Raw genomic sequence first — 17644 nt, forward strand, 5'->3', positions numbered from 1 at the left:
TTACAAAAGTCTGGCACATGCTGGAGTTTTTGGCCGTTCCCTCCGGCCCGTGAGAATAAATGAAAAACGATGTGTCATATAAAATTAAGTGTACACAATTGCCTTAATTTTGAAAGTGGCTGCTTAATTTTTCATGTGTACATGGTTCAAGCTTGGAAGTACACTTCTCATTTCTCGTGGCGAAAGATCGCAGTCCAAATCACATTATCAGACAAAGCATGCAAAGAAACAAGAATTTGAGTGACGCAGAGCACTATGCAGTATACTAAAAGATATTTTCATATTGAGCACATGTGGGAAAAACGTCTGGCTCTGCCCTCGACAGTAGTGAAAGTTTTTCCATGTGGCCCACCCACTTCCATCCGAGGTGTTTACCGCTGCTTACAAACCTTGTTTCTTTTCAGCTAAAGCTGCAGACCCCACTGCAATCTGACTTGCTAAAACATTACAGTGAAACCTAATTTTAATTTTAACCTTCAGAGAAGATGAAACTTCAGCATCCCCCAAAGGGGGTTCTAGGTCTGACTTTGAAAACCACAGTGAAAAAGAAATGTGATTCCCCTTCAAGACAATAAAGTGTTTTTCTCTGATCAGTCAGTGTGTCAAAGTGGGCAGCTATAGAGGTGTGATTTGTTTCTCAATGGTGAAAAAAAAAATCATGATATACTCGGAGAATAATAAATTGTGAAGCCTTACAAGTATTTTTGCTCCAAACACTCTCGTTTCTTCAAAGCCAGGCAATCATGTTGCTGGTGTTGTGTAGAAGTGTGCCAATCGCAAGCAGAAAACACACGTGCACGGGCTCTTTTCTTTCCATCAGCCAAAGAATTTCACAAAGGTACTCAACAAAAGTCACAAGGCAGGTTTGCGCAACATATAGTACATGTGGTCTTTATGAAACAAATGCAGCCATGGCGCGTGCACATACACCCAAATTCTATCCCCACACTTTCACTAAGTACAGGGATTAACTGTAATACCTGACGATGGCAACCCAGCCTGCTGTAATCTCCCTGTGCCTCTATCAATCCTAGTAACACCCAGCCACTCACCTGCAGAGCAGCCTGTCTGCCCCAGAATAGAACAGGGTTTATTTATAGCTCAAATTATGCTGTGAAAGGAAAAAAAAAGAAAAACTCCCATCTCTCTGTATAAGGTGATAACCACATACAGGTACAGAGAAAGAGAGGGAAACCAGTGTACCACCACACCCCAGCTGGACACTAACCGACAGAAAAGGCTGTTATTGAGTAAAGGTCACGGGCATTCAGCAATGAGTTAAGTCAATATGTTCCTCTGCAAATCAATAGTGTTGCCTTTAGGACACATGGACAGAGACACATGAAACCGGCTTCTCTGGGCACACAAAAATATAGGACCAGCAGGTGATAACACAGAAAAAGAAAAAAGAAAATATATGAACAGAGGAGAGATCGAGCGGGTGAAAAATTTGCTTCTGTTTCTCCCTCATCCTCCCCTCATCTCTCATAGGCCAGGCGAGGGGAACTGAGGCGTACGCACATCCTGGGCTAAAATTAGCTCTGCTGCAGCTGCAGGGCCAGACGTGTTGGGATGGGCCCGTGTTACAACTACACAGACACCACACACACCTAAAAACACACACACACAGGGTTCCACCAATTAGGCAAGGTGAGCCAGAGTACACAATAGCCCAGGTGACTGCCGACAGCATCCTGCCCCCACCCTCTTCCTCCTCAACCTGAGGTATACAAATGCCTCCCATGCAAATGATGTGAGCGCAAGCCCAGTTGGAGGGTAAGCGTTGGATGTCCAGCAGGAACCTCACTCCAACGTATCAGGGTTTGAAAAAGGGAGCGGCAGTATCTCCAGTAAAAGCTTATGCTATTTGCTTAATTCAGAGCATCCAGTCTGCTGCGTATCTGAAATGGCTTTCGGCGAGTTCTTGTGCAAACAGCAGCTGACATTTTCAGAGAATGATATCGGAGCTTTCCCAAATAAAGCATGTAAATATATGACACAACGAGAGCTTTGTCAGGTGTACACTCTGGTGTTCTCGTTCATCGAGTTTAAAAAGCATATAACATGTCAAGAGTAATTTGTTTCCAGACCGACTCAAAAGCAAAGTGATCTCAACAGAAGCTCACCATTACACCGACACATTCCCATCATTAGATACTGCATGTACAGTACATTTGGGTAGGTTCTAATACAGAGTACTGATATAGAATTCTTAGAATTACCCAAGTAATGTTTTATATCTATTAGATGCTGATCATTGAATAACAATTTTTCATGACTCACACTCAAACATCGAGCATTACCACACGTTTCCCTAAAATATAACTACACCGAAATACGCTTTTTGTACAGCGGTATGGGGCCTGTTGCCAGCGGGTACCAGCACAATGTACAATGAATGGCGTGAAGTACAATTTGCTGTCTGAGATATTTTATTTTTAAAATTACAGGATTTGTTACGCTCTTCGTGTGGGTACTTCCTGTCTGACTCCACGTCCTCCCACCAGAAGCATCTTGGTGCTTCTGGTGGGAACATCAGCTTTGCTTTATGCAGATTGGCAGCAGATAGAAATTGGTCGTCAGCCGCTTATTTGCCCAAATGTTTTTCAGAGCAAATGTACCACTTAGCATCACTCAGTACGCACTTAAGTGTCAGTTAGTGCCGCTTAGTGTTGTTTTTCCTTTAGCACTGCTGCGGGAAAAAAACATTCCTTCAATTGCTGACATATGATCAGATCCAGAATCGACAAAATAGTAGTACTTCAGTTCTACTTTTTTGGCAGCTGTTAATCTTAAATAAAGTCTTGCAACAAATTGACACCGCTTCCTCTTAGCCGAATCCATTTTCAGCCTCGTTGATTAGCTTCTCTGAGAAGTCCATGTCAGTTGATGTCAGTGATGGTGGTATTGGTACGGCCCCAGTCTTCACAAAGGTTCCTGTGACAGCCACAGCACAGACTTCTTGGTATGCTGCAGTACACTGCGTACATGTACTTTGCACACAATATAACCCAGAATCAATGAGTTGCATGATGTTGATTTTCATGAAAGCTTTGGCGGTTCATTGACAGTTCAAACTACAGACACATGGCCGCCAATTCCACAGCGTTTAGCTCTGCTGCGACACTGTGTGCGTGTCGTGTGTGGTTGTGTGGTATTTAACTTTACTCTGGAGAAAGAGAGGAAATAGCTGCACAGCTACATAAGCTGCTCAGCAGTTTTTAAACAATGGACCACCTTGAGCTCTCATAACATGCCAAGACCACCAAGCTACCCACAGGCTGAGACCACAGCCTGCATTTAAAAGCATCAGTGAAGAGAGAAGATAGAGGAGAGACTTCATCACCACTGATATTGGGGGGGGGGGGGGGGGGGGGGGGGTCTGCAAAAGAGCTCAGTATCAGAAAAACCAAGTCAGGGAATTTGTCCCGAGACGTAACTTCCTTGCGGCTCACAAACACATAATGAGTATTAAATCAAACACATTCCAACGGTATGAAAAACAATCCAGAGGGCTACATTTTGGCGCCATTCATCGCACTGCAGCAGACAGAAGGAAATTACATGAGCTGGACAATGACAGAGTCCTGCTAGAAGCTGTTGCCAAGTTAATAAGCATTAGCCGCCGAGTTTTGGCCAGACTTTTTAAAGCTAATGAAACACTCAAGTCACTTTGTATTTTCAGTCCAGGACATGAAAGGAAACATTGGAATTATGCAATCCATTCTGTTCGAGCTTTTGACGAGCTTTTAACTGGCTGCCTTTCTTTGACCATATATTTGATTGGCTTGGATACACAGTGATCACAATCTCTCCTGTAAACAGCTCCTCCTACTTGCTCTTGCAAAAAGCGTCCACTTTCCTTCCCCGTCTTTTCCATCATATCACAACAGCAAATAACAAGCAATAATTCAAAGGCTCCTGGAATTCAACCGGGGCTTTGGCACGTGTTCAACTTCAGAGAGGCTCTGAGTCGTGACCAGCACGCTGAGCAAGAGAGCAGCGAGCTGACCGAAACCGAGGTAAAGCCCAGCAGAGAGCAGAGACTCTGGGAGGATGATGACCCCATTATCTTGGTTTAAACACACTGACCGTTCTGCCATATCAATAACACGGAGCTTGTGTTTCCACTACACACACATTCTGACACCCCTGAACAGGGGTAAAGTTCAGGTGTCTTGCAGTTTAATAGAAACAGTGGAGGTCAACAGCAGGGAGGTGCTGTTTTTATTTTATTTTTAATTTTTTTATGATGGAGTGTTACTGTTTCATCGACATGGTCAAACTGCCATTACTTGAAAAGTCACGTTGACGTTTGATATGTATTCTTGTGGCAAAGCTACTCCAACCTCTGGAGCATTACTACAAAGCAGCAGGGTTGGTCATTTATCAGGCCCAGACGTTGAACATTCACAGTCTCCACCCTGTCGAGTGAGCGTTTTCTGCTGTTCTATCATCAGTAACCGATCTGCACGATGATTTGAAATTCCCATTTGTGTTTGTTGGCAAAGTACTATTTAGTTACAATTGTCTCAGAGATTTAAGGCCTATCACGAACAACTGATAGCAAGACAGGCCAAGGTTTCGGGTACAGCAATATGTTTCTGTAGTGGCACCAGGATCACTGAGGGTGGTTTTATAGTAAAGATATTATTCACACAAAACACTTAGAAATGTTCCATTATTGACTTCAAAACATACTTTTGCAACAAAATAAGGATTGCACCCTTATCAAGAAAGGCTTCTAATTCTCACCTCTTCCGCATGCAACAGCCGCTCTGAATGAATTCTAGATGCTTTATAACATGGAGCTACTTTGAATAGTGCTAGTTACTAAATTTGCATTGGTTGTGGGGCCTAGTCCATTCCTGATGTGGGGGACTAATCGGGAGCTTCGCCTGATGGCGTGTGCCTGGTCTGTGATTCTGGGCCGTGTTAACGATCACGGCCCAGAATCACAGACCAGGCACACGCCATCAGGGTGTGAGTGCCGGGACCACCACTCCAGCTCCCGGTGAGTCTCACTGAAGAGAACAATTGAGTCCTGCCAGATTGTGCTGATCCATCTTCCAAACCTCACACACTGCTGAAATGTTGAATTCTACTGGTACATTGCCTCCACCCTCTAAGACCTATTTCTATCACCAATCACAGTCACAATACAACAGTATTGTAGGTTTATACTTCCCCCTGCTGTGTTCGCATTAAAACATCAGTGACGCATGACTAAAGTCAAACCACTCAGAACAGCTGTACCTTGGTTAAAAAGTAGAAGAGCGAGATTATTGTATTGAATCAGCGAATCAATATATCATTGATAGCGATGCATGGCAACAGGCCAAATGCCCTATCACACAATAAAACTAAAATGAACTAAATTGAAGCTTGTTTGCTAATGCGCCCTCAGTCATGAATAAGTTCCAGAATCTAAGTTGTACTTTATTGAGGTCTGATGCACCTCAAGGCCAGGTTTCATAAAAAAGAAATCAAGCAAATACCACTTACCACTAACACTGAAAACACAACTTCCTTTTGTAAAGATGGTGAGACGAAGAATGAAATACAACTAAAAACCTTAATACAACGACTACACAGATTATTCTTTAAACTTTCTTTTGTAATGCGTTTCCTTCTCCAGTTATTGTGGAATATATAAGCTACGTGTTGACACAGCGTATCGGACTGAATCAAAACTAACTGAGCATTCACTGTGTCAAGTCAGAGTGGTGGCTTAAAGATTAACCACTTGATCTGCCAACACGGACTTTTATCAATAGGTGAGAGATGTAAACAAGGCACTCACTGGGACGAAGTGAGGCGGGTAGTTTTCCTGGACAGGAGAGGAAGTGGACATCTCCCTTCAGGATAATACAGTAAATCCAAACCTCATGTCATTTCCACATCAAAGTGAATCAAATTTGCAACAGTGGCAGTGCGAACGTTGAACTTTTTTGAGAATAGTCAATCCTGCTCCACCTCATTCAACACATTTAGTTTCTCAAACACAAACATGTTCTTCACTTTGCAATGTTTCATATACCCACCCACCATCTGACTATGACTGCTAATGTGGATTCGTTAAGATATTTTAACATGAAGTGGGGATAAAAAACCTGCAGGTTAAAATAAACGGGAAGCCGCGGACGACACGCATCACACCGTTCCTTCTTTTGTGAACTCTTGCCCGGCTGATATGGAGACGCGCCGTACATCAAAGAAGCAGTGAATACTCAGCCGTGGCTCATACCTGGCAGTGTGGTGAGTCAGCAGCACCACAGCTCCCTCACCACGTGCCAACCACACATCCAGCTCACACAAGACAGAACGCAGCACGGCAGGACTGACTTTACTCGAGTGTCCTTTACACATCAAGGATCTGATACGGATACGCAGTAGTAACAGATGAAGGAAAGTACCCAAATCAAATTCAGAAATGCCGTTTGTCCGAATCCTCCAGGGACAAGCTGATGTCTCTCACATGTTTAGCCTTGCGGGGACAACAACAGTCACAGCGATTCAGCTTTTCTCTGATGGAAGTAGAGGAAGAGCAGGCGCGGGGGGGGGGGGGCTCACTGCCTGTGTGATCCTTTGGCTCTGTGGGAGCGAGTACCATGGAAAATAGTCCCCACTGCTAATCCATGGCAGGCTAATTACAGCTTTGATCCCCTAAGCGTGTGCATCATTATTGGTGGGAGGGGGGTAACACACCATGGGGCTCAATACAGTGGCAGTTAAATTTGTTTTGCTTGAAAGGTGTCTCGTTATGCTCACAACTGGAGAAGATGCGCGACTAAGAAGCAAGGTTGTCCACTCCCAGCCAGCTCAAACACAACACGCTACTTTCCTTCCAAAAACTACAAAGAACTTTACTCATGATAAAATTGGCTGAATAAGTGAGCATTGTTACAGAGAGCAGCAAATGAAACTCCAGACGTGGAGACAGAGACACAGATTAAGTGGGTAAATGGGAGTTTCTGTCTAAAATAGGCCGCAGCTCTTATGATAGCCTAGTCCCAAAACACATGGTGGCAGAAATACACCACGGGAGGAGGCGAGAGGAGGATGACAGTTGAGGATGAGCAGCAGATGGCGTGGAATTATCTGGATCTTCAGCGCCACATCTTTGGCCATAACGCCATTATTTCAATGGTGGTTTTACTCATCCAAACCAATGTCACTCCAACCAGCAGTAAATTCATTTACTGAAGTCATTAAAACAAACGTCCCTCAAATTAGCATCCAGTTAATTTACTGGTGTCAGTGTTAAAACAGCAACAGATCCGTGTTCAAGGACAGCGAGGAAACGGCAAGCTGGCAGGGCAGCACAGAGAGGAATAAATAAGTGATGTTACTGTTGTAGAGAGCGTTGTGTGTTCGTTGCTTTGAGCCCTGAACAACTGGTTTACAGTAATAAACTGTTCTGACAGAGTAAAGTTTATTAAACAGCACGGGGCATCAGTGGGATCCCCGTCTTTAGCCTGATGCTGCAGGTACAGACACGGGGCTTGTAAACAGACGGCCAGCCAAAATATTATGGAGTGCCAAGATGAAGCAACCCCAAGCCGCAGAACAAAGGCTTATGTGTCATTGTCTGAGCTTGCTCTTGTTTACTCAGCCAACTAAGAAGTTGATTGCCACAAAATTGCAGGAATCATTAATTGTAAAAACACTACTTGTGTGTAATATAATGCAAGTATATACAAAAGCTGGGAAAATCCATAATATTATGTTTGTTTTAACTCTTCTTTATGACAATGTTGTGGGTTTTTTCTGTCAATTTCTTTCTTTATTGCTTATTTTACTCACTGTTCAGCCTTGAACATATTCATTTTGCTTATTTAATTTTTACTTATTTGACTCAGTGCGTTTGTGCAGCAACGCTGTAAAGAACTTCACTCTGGGATTATTAAAGTAACTAACTTATTGGATAGTGGGTGATATTTCTACAGAGTGTAGTAACATTTCATTTATTACTTGTGTGTTACATAGACCGATTGATCTTTGGGCTGATGATGGGGCTTTTCACATAAATGTGCTATACCAAACTTAAACAGAATGTTCAGTTTCTTACATCAACATGAACAATTAATTTTGTTCATCAAAACACAAAGTTTTACCCCCGTTACTATTTATGAAAACAATCGACCTTCAGTGAATAATGGAGGTAAACTTCAGAGTAAAACCGCTAATGTGTGTGTAAATACGTAGAACTGGAAGACGTTAGGTTGCCGCACACCTGTCGGTTTACCTGCTTGTCAACATGTTACGCAGCTCCGTTAGCCGTTAGTTCCTTCCCCCCGGGAGCTCGCGTCAGGCGGCACCGCGCTGCCACGACAGCCTGAACCTGAACGCCGACGTCAGCTACCTTTTAGCCCGCCTCGCACGCCGCTAGCATGCCTGTTACAGCCAGCAGCAGCTGGACATCCTCGGTTTCTATCAGTCGTGACCAGGCCGAGACTGCCGTTGACTGCCGGGAGCCTGGCTCCCGACCACCGAGGCGTCCGTCGTGGGCTCCCCGCAGCCCGCCGCCGCGTCCCCTTCGCCGGGTTTTACATCCACATCATCACGCCACCCGCACCGCTGATGATGGTCCAACTCACCAGCAGCCTCACTGCGACTACCTGGAAAATGTAGTGACCGTGTGCCACCGAGCCAATAATAAAGGAAATACTCACTCGGTCTGGAGTTGTCCGTGGGAGCGTCACACGGTGACCGTATCGGGGAAGCGGATGGGGGTGGTGGTCGCCCGGAGCGGTCACTCAGGTCGAGTATCTTCCCTGGAAACGGTACCTCTCTCCGCCAGCGGTAGCTCCGTATGATCTCTCCACACTGCAATGGTGCTGAACCCAGAGCGCGACACGATTGGTTGGATCTGAGCGGAACTCGGAGCGCGTGGTGAGCTCACTGCTGCCTGCAGGGGGCGCTGCGCTGATGCGTTCAGGACCGTGGGAAAACTCACAGTCATCATTTCAGTGCGGTTCATATAATTCATTCAATCATCTCTGTGTTTCATTCGATCATTTTCAGTTGCACAATAAGAACGTATAGATAATTAAAACAAAAAACTGAAAATATATTTACATTTTAGTTACAACACTTTTTCACGTTTTCTTTATTTGCCCAAAATAACAATATAATACAAATCAAATTTTCAAGTGATAAAACCTGACTGTGCAGGAGAGGAAAGGAGCCAAATGAATTTATATGAAATCTTCCCCATCAACAAACATCGCCATAATGAAAATATAGATAAAAAATTATCAAGGAACAACACGCAGTGAAAACTAACAAAAGAGTCAATAAAAACAGTCCTCTTACTAAACCACACATGTCAACTCAGAATCAGTGGGATCAGTGGCGGCTGGTGATACAGGTCTTAGGTGGGGCTCTTCATTATTATTCGATTTCAGCTAATGTTAATTTAAATACAGTGCGTTTATAAACCACATTACAATAATCTTGCCCTTTTCAGATTGAGAGAGGCCCCCAGTGATGAAACATTATAGTTCTTTTAAACAGCTAGTGAACAGAGAGCACTTATTAAGACTCTTTTATTAACATACTTGTAAACAAATACAAGCAGATGCTTCATTAATCCCTTTTAGGAAATGGATGTGTTTTGGGCCTGGTTTACCTGAAATGACAGTCTGAGTTTCGGGAAAACAAAAAGTATATCAGGTATATTTTCAAACAACACATCAATTCATCTTTCAAAAAAAAAGAAAAAAAAAAGAAGTGAAAACTAAACTGCTTTTTTTAAGCTCTTGGATTTTCAGTCATTAATAAATATGAGCATATCTGAACATTTCTAAACATTAACAAACCTGTGCATATTTGCAAAATTTTGAACACATTTCTGTTTGTGTGCATTTAGAAATAACTATGATGGAGAAAGTTGAACCTGGTCTGCAACTTTTCAACCAAATTTCTTCTTTCAAACCGGTAAATGAGAAGAGATGTGACAGAATTAATATTCAGAGACTCGACGGTTGTTGTCCTTATATCAACATCTCAAAGAAACACGCCAAAAAAAACCAGAGCTGACTTTAAGCCAATCACTGAGCCAGGAGCGATTTAAAAAGCGCCCAAAGTCTCGGACATGAAATGATCTCATTAGTTTAATTTCAAGTTAGCCACTCTGGTGTTAATCAGTAAGTGGTCAGATTACTACTAAACCTCGCCTCCTCAGGGCGGCTTTCCTCAGCCTGCTGTTATTCCAATTTACGCATCTTATAATGGTTTATTGTTTATTATTTATCCTTTTCCAATATTAGTTTGAACTTTGTTAATGTTTGACATGATTTCAGATGTTCACTTTCATTATTTTTACAAATCAACTAATTCTATTGGCACACCAGGATGTTTTGTTGATCTCTTGACTGGCTGTACATTAAATAGACAGATCCTTCTCAAATATGTGGTTTCTCTTATTTGGAACAACCTCTGGATATTCTGAGGCAACTGCTAATCGTTTACCTCGTACTCACCTAATGAGGGTGTGCCAGAATCGAAATACTCTGACAGATATTAAAGAAAAACCGAGACACTGTGCCTACGGCGCTCCTCAGATCCACAACAAAGCCATTAATCTTCCCTGCATTGAGCTGCAGAAGTGTAATAAAGTGATCCACTACTGCTCTGTATTCAGCTTCATCACCATTGCTGATGCATCCTGCTTCAGCAGTCATCAGAAAACTCCTACCGGAGAGGCTTGGCCTGATAGCTTGAGTCTGTGGTATAAACGGTGAAGAGGGAGATAGAGGAAATAATTAAATTCATCTTTATTCAATTCATCTTTTTTTCACATAGCACCAAATACAACACAGTCATTTCAAAGGGGCTTGTTGCAGAGAGAAACCCAACAAATCATCATGAGCAAGCATAAGTGACAGTGGAAAGGAAAAACTCCTTCTAACAAGAAGAAACCTTTGCCCCTTTGCCCCCGTCCACTGTGGGGCTGCAGTGTTGCTGTAACTTAATTCACACACAGTTGAGCAAGTGCACATGTGGCATTAGCAATCCAGGACATAGTTAAGACAAAATAATGTTGTTAACCATCTCCACTAATACCCTACAATTGAACACAGATAGACTAGTATTACACATATATACAGTATATATATATACATATATAGATAGATAGATAGATAGATAGATAGATAGATAGATAGATAGATAGATAGATAGATAGATAGATAGATAGATAGATAGATAGATAGATAGATAGGTAAGGAGCTATTCATTGTTTCCTTCTTTTTTTTCTGTCTGTAGATTATTGCATGTTATAAATGTACCTCACATGGTCAACAATTAGGGAACATTGTATCCTGTTACCAATTCGTTGGATTATAATAATAAACTCGTGACAAACTATGATTTCAAACATGAAACAAAAATATCTCGGGGAAAATAATGTATTACATACAACACATTTGCGTAAATATAACTTCGTAAAGCATAAATTATGAGAGGAAAGTCTTTTAAGCGTTATTAATCACATCTTATTTCTTCATTTTATTTCGTCACGTTAAATTAGGGCATGAACCATGACTTAACACGCGTGTTTATGTTTCAGTAGTGTCTGAGACTTCAGAGAAGCAGATGAACGCTGAGGACATTTTTATTTTGTTCTTCATCGTGACGCCGCCCCTAAGAATACTTTCACTTTCCCTTCTTCTCTGTATGTCGTCGCAGTGTGCGACCCTTGTTGAAGAAAGAATTTGGACTTTCCTCACATCAAAACGGATACTTACCATATTAGTGCATTTCCTGTGAAGCCCCGCACACGCAAAGGAATCCGTGGTAAGTTTGCTTCTGCATTAAACGGAAGGTACTTTCCCCCAAATCGTGCGTCATCACTTCTGCATTATATCGTGTGATCTTTCCGGTGTGCTTCTTTAGCTGTAAGGCAGTCATTCAACTCATTCAACTTTATCCACATTCCAATTCTTTTCTCTGGGGTTTTGTGGAAGTCGTGTAAACTATGTTGTCCTTTGTGTAATAATAACTTCTAGGCAGACTGCCATTTGATGGACATTGTTTTGGCCCTCGACGCAATCTAAAACCACTTAAGTCCATGGATGTTCCGGATCGACGGCAGCTCCAGCAGATCAACCAGATAGTGGAGTCTCTGAGCGGCGGGGAGCGCAGGACGCTCTCCTACCTGTGCGGAAGTCTGGACTCAGACAGCAGCGTGGCCCGGGTGAAGGAGACGCTGCGATCCAAGGTGCAGAACCACCGGGACGCGCGCCTGCTGCTCACTGAGCTCATGCTGCGTCTGGGGCGATTCGATGTCCTCAGAAAGGTGTACGATCTCAGCAAGGACGACGTGGAGAGCACGCTGAGATACTCACAAGCCCTCCCAGGGTTCAAGTAAGAGCAGTGATTAATATTGTATTCGTCTACATGAACAAAGTGACGATTTTTTTTTTTCATCTAAATTTAAGTAATTCTGTTTTTTTTTGTTTTGTTTTTTCCCCTCTGAAGAGTATTGATGGCTAATATAAGTGAGAATCTGCTCACAGAAGATCTGGATGCCATGAAATTTTTGTTAGGGAGCACATTATCCCGTGAGAAAGTTGAAAATGCAAAGGTAACAGTAACGTGATTGTTTGGTTTTGTTTTCACTCACTGGATTCTTTGAAGCTTTGTGAGTACTTGTACTCACAATAATAGAGACAAAATCCACCTGCAAACAGACGGATTGCACACAGACATTCTCTAGCACAACACAGCAAAAAAACACTTTTTTTTTTTTTTTTTAAAGTAAAATAAATAATCCAGTTGACACTGTGGAAGATAAGTATTTTTTTTTGTAATTTCCCATTACATGATAGACTCTATACATCCTGATGACAGGCAAACACTGTAAAGACCATTATTTAATGACATACTAATTCCATACCACAAAGATTTTATGTGTCATTTCCAGTCTCACATAAACTGTTCACCCATTTCTCTGCTGTGCAGAACTTCCTGGATGTGATCATTGAACTTGAGAAGTTGGGCCTGGTTTCACCTGAAAGAGTCGACATGGTGAAGAAATGCTTAAACAACATTGGCAGAATCGATCTCGCCAAAAAAGTGACCGCTTACGAGACGTCAGGTGAGCAGATTCTCAAAACTGCCTTTTTCATACTGAATAGCTTGAAATTCACTCCAGCAAATATATCTATTTTATTCCTGCTGTGCATTTGATCGGTGTACTTTCATGGACTTCAAGCTGAATGATTTGCATGTCACTGAATAATGCACATGATTTCAAGAGAAATGTTACAGCAGTTCCCAAAGCTGGAAAGAAATGTTTTGCACGCAAACACAAATAGCAACACAGTAAAATAAAGGCAAACAACGATTATTCCAGCGTCTCTGAACAATAAATAATGTTAGTCTTTGTTGGTGTCCAAAATAGCATTTAAAACAACATTTTATTTTGGATATTATTAAAGCCACTAAGGCGAGTCTGTTCTTAAATATAAAATAACCAAATCATAACTTATGTCCTATCTGAGGTAAAAGTGTTTTGTCCAGTATTATAGGGAAAAAATCTGTATTAGAAAAAAAATGTAATAAAAAATCCACACATGATGACTTTGGGGAGGAAAACTGGAAAAACCTTCGTAACATTTAAGAGGAGAGTGGAAAGAGAATAATAATGGGTCTTTTGATGAAATTGCTGTCCATGCACATTAGAGCCAAGTGTTCTTGAATTAAGGTCCGAGGAAGAAGTTTTAAAAAAGCAATTCTGTTTGAGCTCAACTAACTTCCACATTGTTCAGATTTCCACCTCACATTATTCAGGCGACTTTGCGAAGGAAGCATGATTATTTCTGACTAACTAACAGGGTTATAAGATGTATCATGCATGGCTTATATTTCTATTCTGGTCTTTTTACATTTTCTACAGCCCGAACACCTGATCCAGTCTCATTCCCACAGCAAAGTCGTCAAGTTTCTGTGAGTAAGACTCTGCAAAAGTTATTTCATATTTCCTCATTTTGTCTTTCCTGGTAAATTCATGACGCCTCTGTTATTTTTCACTTCCCTGCAGCAAAGAGGTGGGCAGTCCCAATGTACTGGTAAGACAGGCTAAAAATATCTCGGTATCTGTATTAATAACGTACATGCAACTGATCATTTTCATTAGAATACTATTTTACAACTGGAACTGTCTTGAGTGATCGTTATATGTCTCATGAAAGTTTTTCAGTTTGAAAGTGTGAGAAAGCCCCAGGTCACTCATGTTTCTCATTTCATTTCTGTTTGTTATCAGTCAGAAGAAACATGGCACTGCCTGTAGGCAGAGAGCAGGTCTCCCAGGTGACATTTTCACTTGCTTTTTTTATTTTATTTTATTTTTTTAAATATTTTTTTAGTGTTGCATTAGCGATGCCAATTCATTGATCTTCTCTGCTTGCACTCTTCTCTTTCAGAGTTTACGAGAATCCTACAAATTTAACACCAACCCCAGAGGCGTCTGTGTGATCATCGACTGTGTGGGTAATGATGGAGGTGAGATACATCACTTAAGCACAAGCACCAGTACCACAAAGTACGTCGCCACAAAATACACTGCTCATCCAGATGCATCACTGTGCAGATTGGCTAGGAAGAGGGTAACTCTAAGTACTTTTATAGATCGCCAGTGTTGTTATTTGGCTTCTTAGATGTGGAATTGGCCCCAGCACAGACGTGTATAGTGGTTATCGGCCTCATCTGTTTGGCTGCTTCTTTTTACAGTAGCCATTATAGAAAGTCCTTCCAGGTTGCACTGTAAACTCCCAACATTAACAATATGATTCTAAGTTGGAAGAAAAAAAAAAAGAATTACAAGAGTACATTTATAAAGTAGCTGTAAATGAAAAGTATTTCAAATACACAGTCAAAGTTAAACACAGATGTTGAATAAACACACCAAGTTGTATCCATTTATTTTCTATATCACTTTATCCTAACGTACGATGAAGGCAGAATACAGCCTGGGCAGGTCGCCAGTCCATCACAGAGACTCATATTCACATTCAAACGTTTTTGGAAACAACAATTAGTCAATACAAATGCATGTTTTCTGATTTCGGGAGGAAAACCAGAGAATCCACAGAAAACCCACAGATACGCAGGAAAAACATCCAAACTCCACATGGAAAAGCCCCCGAGCACAACACAGACTTTAACTGAGGATTTTCTCTTGCTCTGAGAGTGATAACCATTAGAGCATAAACACGACAACACTGTGTGGCCCCCGAGTTGCAGTTGAAAAGAAAAAAGAATATCCTTTCAGCGAGGACATGCTTCAACTCTTGTGGTCTTCCCTTGTTCCTGTAGGAATGTTGGAAGAAACCTTTAAAGCCTTGCATTTCAACGTGACCCTCTACAAGTGGCTGGGTGTTGGCGACATGCATTCAGCGCTCACAGACATCCTCAGACAGAGAGACAACTACAGCAGCGATGCCTTTGTCTGCTGCATCATTAGCCGTGGTGCCAAAGACTATCTCCTGGGGACTGACCTGTATGGCAGGGGCCTGTCTATGGCTGTTGTCAGACGTCTGTTCACCGCTGACGCGTGTCCCATGCTGGCTGGCAAGCCCAAGCTCTTCTTCATCCAGAGGTACAGCGTCCCAGAGTTTGTGGCCCACGGCAGAATGGAGTACCGGGATGAAGACCTGGAAACAGATGGCTGTGACGGCCCGGCCACATTTAATTGTATTCCTGCAGATGCGGATGTGTTCTGGAGTCACTGCTGGACAGAAGAACATCAGCTGGAGAAAGAGGCTCACCACTCCATTTACCTGAAGGCTCTGACCGAGGCCCTCGGCAAACCCCACAGGAGGTACGGACAAGCGCCCAACAAGAAATGCAACTGTGTTCCATCATGTGTCTCAAATTAAAGCAGAACTGTTCTTCCCGTTTGTGTTTTTGACAGGCCAACCGATATTGTCGATATCCACACGGAGGTGAACGGGGCCATCTTTGAACATAACAAAAGGAATCCCAGGGAAGATTACCACATTGATGTCAGACATACTCTGACTAAAAAGGTTTACTTAGACTAAAAAAAAGTTATTACTGGACACCTCACATCTCACACAAGGTGAGGTGGAGAGTTGAGTGCCGAATAAGAACGTTATTATTGTGTATACAGTGACACCTGCTGGATGCAACCACTTTAAACACCTTTTAGAGTTCGTTTGACTTGTCTTCTCATCTTTTATTTATTGTTTCACTATAGGTGGTACTATTTTATGTTCATTCACAATTGAAGGATTCCATGGCACAACCAGTCACTCCAGCCAATATTTATGTACTTAAATGCAGCTTATTCTATACTTTTCAGTATTTTGTGTTTTTGTCTCACAGAGTGCAGCTATACAGACCATAAACCTTTCAAAGTTTTCTTAAAAAAAAAAAAAAAAAAAACTAAAAACAAAGCAAAGCAGTTCATTTGACTTGTTGTGTTTCTGTGTTGTTTTATTGCTTAATCATTTCATTCTCCCACATTGCTGTGCTTAATTTGGTCTCAATGAGGTCAATCTGAGATGTCCGTGCAGTTTACTTAAAATTTTGGATTGACATGCCTCTAATAGAGTTACATATTTGAGAGTAAGACATAAATGTACGTTTTTTTAAAAACCATTACTTGTGTTTTTCTATATATATAGGAAAAATGATGTCTCCATAAACAATCGCGGTAGGATCATATCTAAATATAAATATATAATAAATGTTTGATCTGTAAAATATGCAACATAAATATTTATCATACTGTGATAGTCATGAAAATGTGGGTCACCTGATGCCCAATGTCGTTATCTGTAACCTGCAACACCATTAATTACTTCTTGATGGAGCATAGACTGTATTTCCCACAATTATTTGTTTCACTGTGTGACATGGAGACTAATAAAATAAAGATTAAACACTAATGTTACTAAAACCCAGTGTCTTGTATCATAACTTCATTTCGTGGCAGTTGCTTATACTCCTCCTTTGTAATATGTTTCACTAAAATGCCTGTTCTCCATCCAAACAATCCGATTCGTCTCATATTTTCCCCTACAAATGCCACGTAAAGTATCAACCACACCTCAGTTTGATAAATGTTGCTATGAAACGGTGTGTCCCTGTAAATGTGAAGATATCTGAATGTCATTCAGTTCAGAATGCTGGATTTCATTTGGTAAGGTGTCACTACTTGCATTTAAAAACAAAGTTTTTTCTCTATAAGAATGAAACTGGTCCCACTTTTGTGTGTGTAGTTTGTAGGCTCTCAGATAGTAGAAAAAAAAAAAGGTACTACTCTGTCTTCTTAGCAACGATGTACCCTTGGACCTTGGGACCTTTCTGCTGTGAGTCTGCACATTCTCCCTGTGTGTAGAAGTTTCCTCTGATATTCGGTCTCCCACAGTCCAGAAACATGCATGTGAGGTTAATTGGTGACCCAGGACAGACAGGACAGATGGATGGCCAGATCGACCCTGTAATGGAAAAAAAATGATTACAAACTTGGATGTATGATCTAGTTTAGTTCCAGAATTTTTCTTATTCGCTTTGAAATTCATCCACTTAAATATTTCAAAGAGAATTAATGTCCTGTTTTTTTTTTTATATTTCAGTTTCGATGACGTATTGAGAGTCACACCGCAGA

General features: G+C 41.5%; 2 protein-coding genes across 10 annotated transcripts in view; one reads left to right on the top strand and one right to left on the bottom strand.

Annotated features, from left to right (window-relative positions):
* Window positions 1-8842, bottom strand: part of LOC308118846 (hyccin 2) — a 42111-nt gene extending 33269 nt beyond the window's left edge. Inside the window, exon 1 of the mRNA XM_080478471.1 lies at window positions 8676-8842. The gene's annotated coding sequence lies outside the window, so the exon portion shown is untranslated. The remainder of the gene's footprint in view (window positions 1-8675) is intronic.
* Window positions 8843-11663: 2821 nt separating this feature from the next.
* LOC308118847 (CASP8 and FADD-like apoptosis regulator) lies at window positions 11664-16929 on the top strand. Of its 9 annotated transcripts, none has more exons than XM_080478479.1 (11): window positions 11691-11802; window positions 12015-12372; window positions 12487-12592; window positions 12970-13105; window positions 13907-13956; window positions 14051-14078; window positions 14273-14319; window positions 14433-14511; window positions 15325-15607; window positions 15715-15829; window positions 15923-16891. In XM_080478479.1, the coding sequence occupies exons 2-11, from the start codon at window positions 12077-12079 to the stop codon at window positions 15971-15973; spliced, it is 1191 nt and encodes a 396-aa protein (XP_080334605.1). In that variant the 5' UTR covers window positions 11691-11802; window positions 12015-12076; the 3' UTR covers window positions 15974-16891. The 9 variants fall into 9 exon arrangements, with proteins under 9 accessions (XP_080334599.1, XP_080334605.1, XP_080334604.1 ...); XM_080478478.1 differs by lacking the exon at window positions 11691-11802 and adding an exon at window positions 11864-11903; XM_080478473.1 differs by having other exon boundaries at window positions 11664-11802; window positions 15325-15829; window positions 15923-16929.
* Window positions 16930-17644: the final 715 nt, after the last annotated feature.

The sequence above is a fragment of the Lipophrys pholis genome (assembly GCF_963383615.2).
Source record: "Lipophrys pholis genome assembly, chromosome: 13".
Classification (NCBI taxonomy): Eukaryota; Metazoa; Chordata; class Actinopteri; order Blenniiformes; family Blenniidae; genus Lipophrys; species Lipophrys pholis.

What these genes read in the sequence shown, in the direction of transcription:
- LOC308118847 (XM_080478473.1), top strand. Translation starts at nt 12,077, where the DNA reads ATGGATGTTCCGGATCGACGGCAGCTCCAGCAGATCAACCAGATAGTG. An exon ending in CAAGCCCTCCCAGGGTTCAA is followed by an intron (nt 12,373 to 12,486) that starts GTAAGAGCAGTG and finishes TCCCCTCTGAAG; the next exon opens with AGTATTGATGGCTAATATAA. An exon ending in AGCAAAGTCGTCAAGTTTCT is followed by an intron (nt 13,957 to 14,050) that starts GTGAGTAAGACT and finishes ACTTCCCTGCAG; the next exon opens with CAAAGAGGTGGGCAGTCCCA.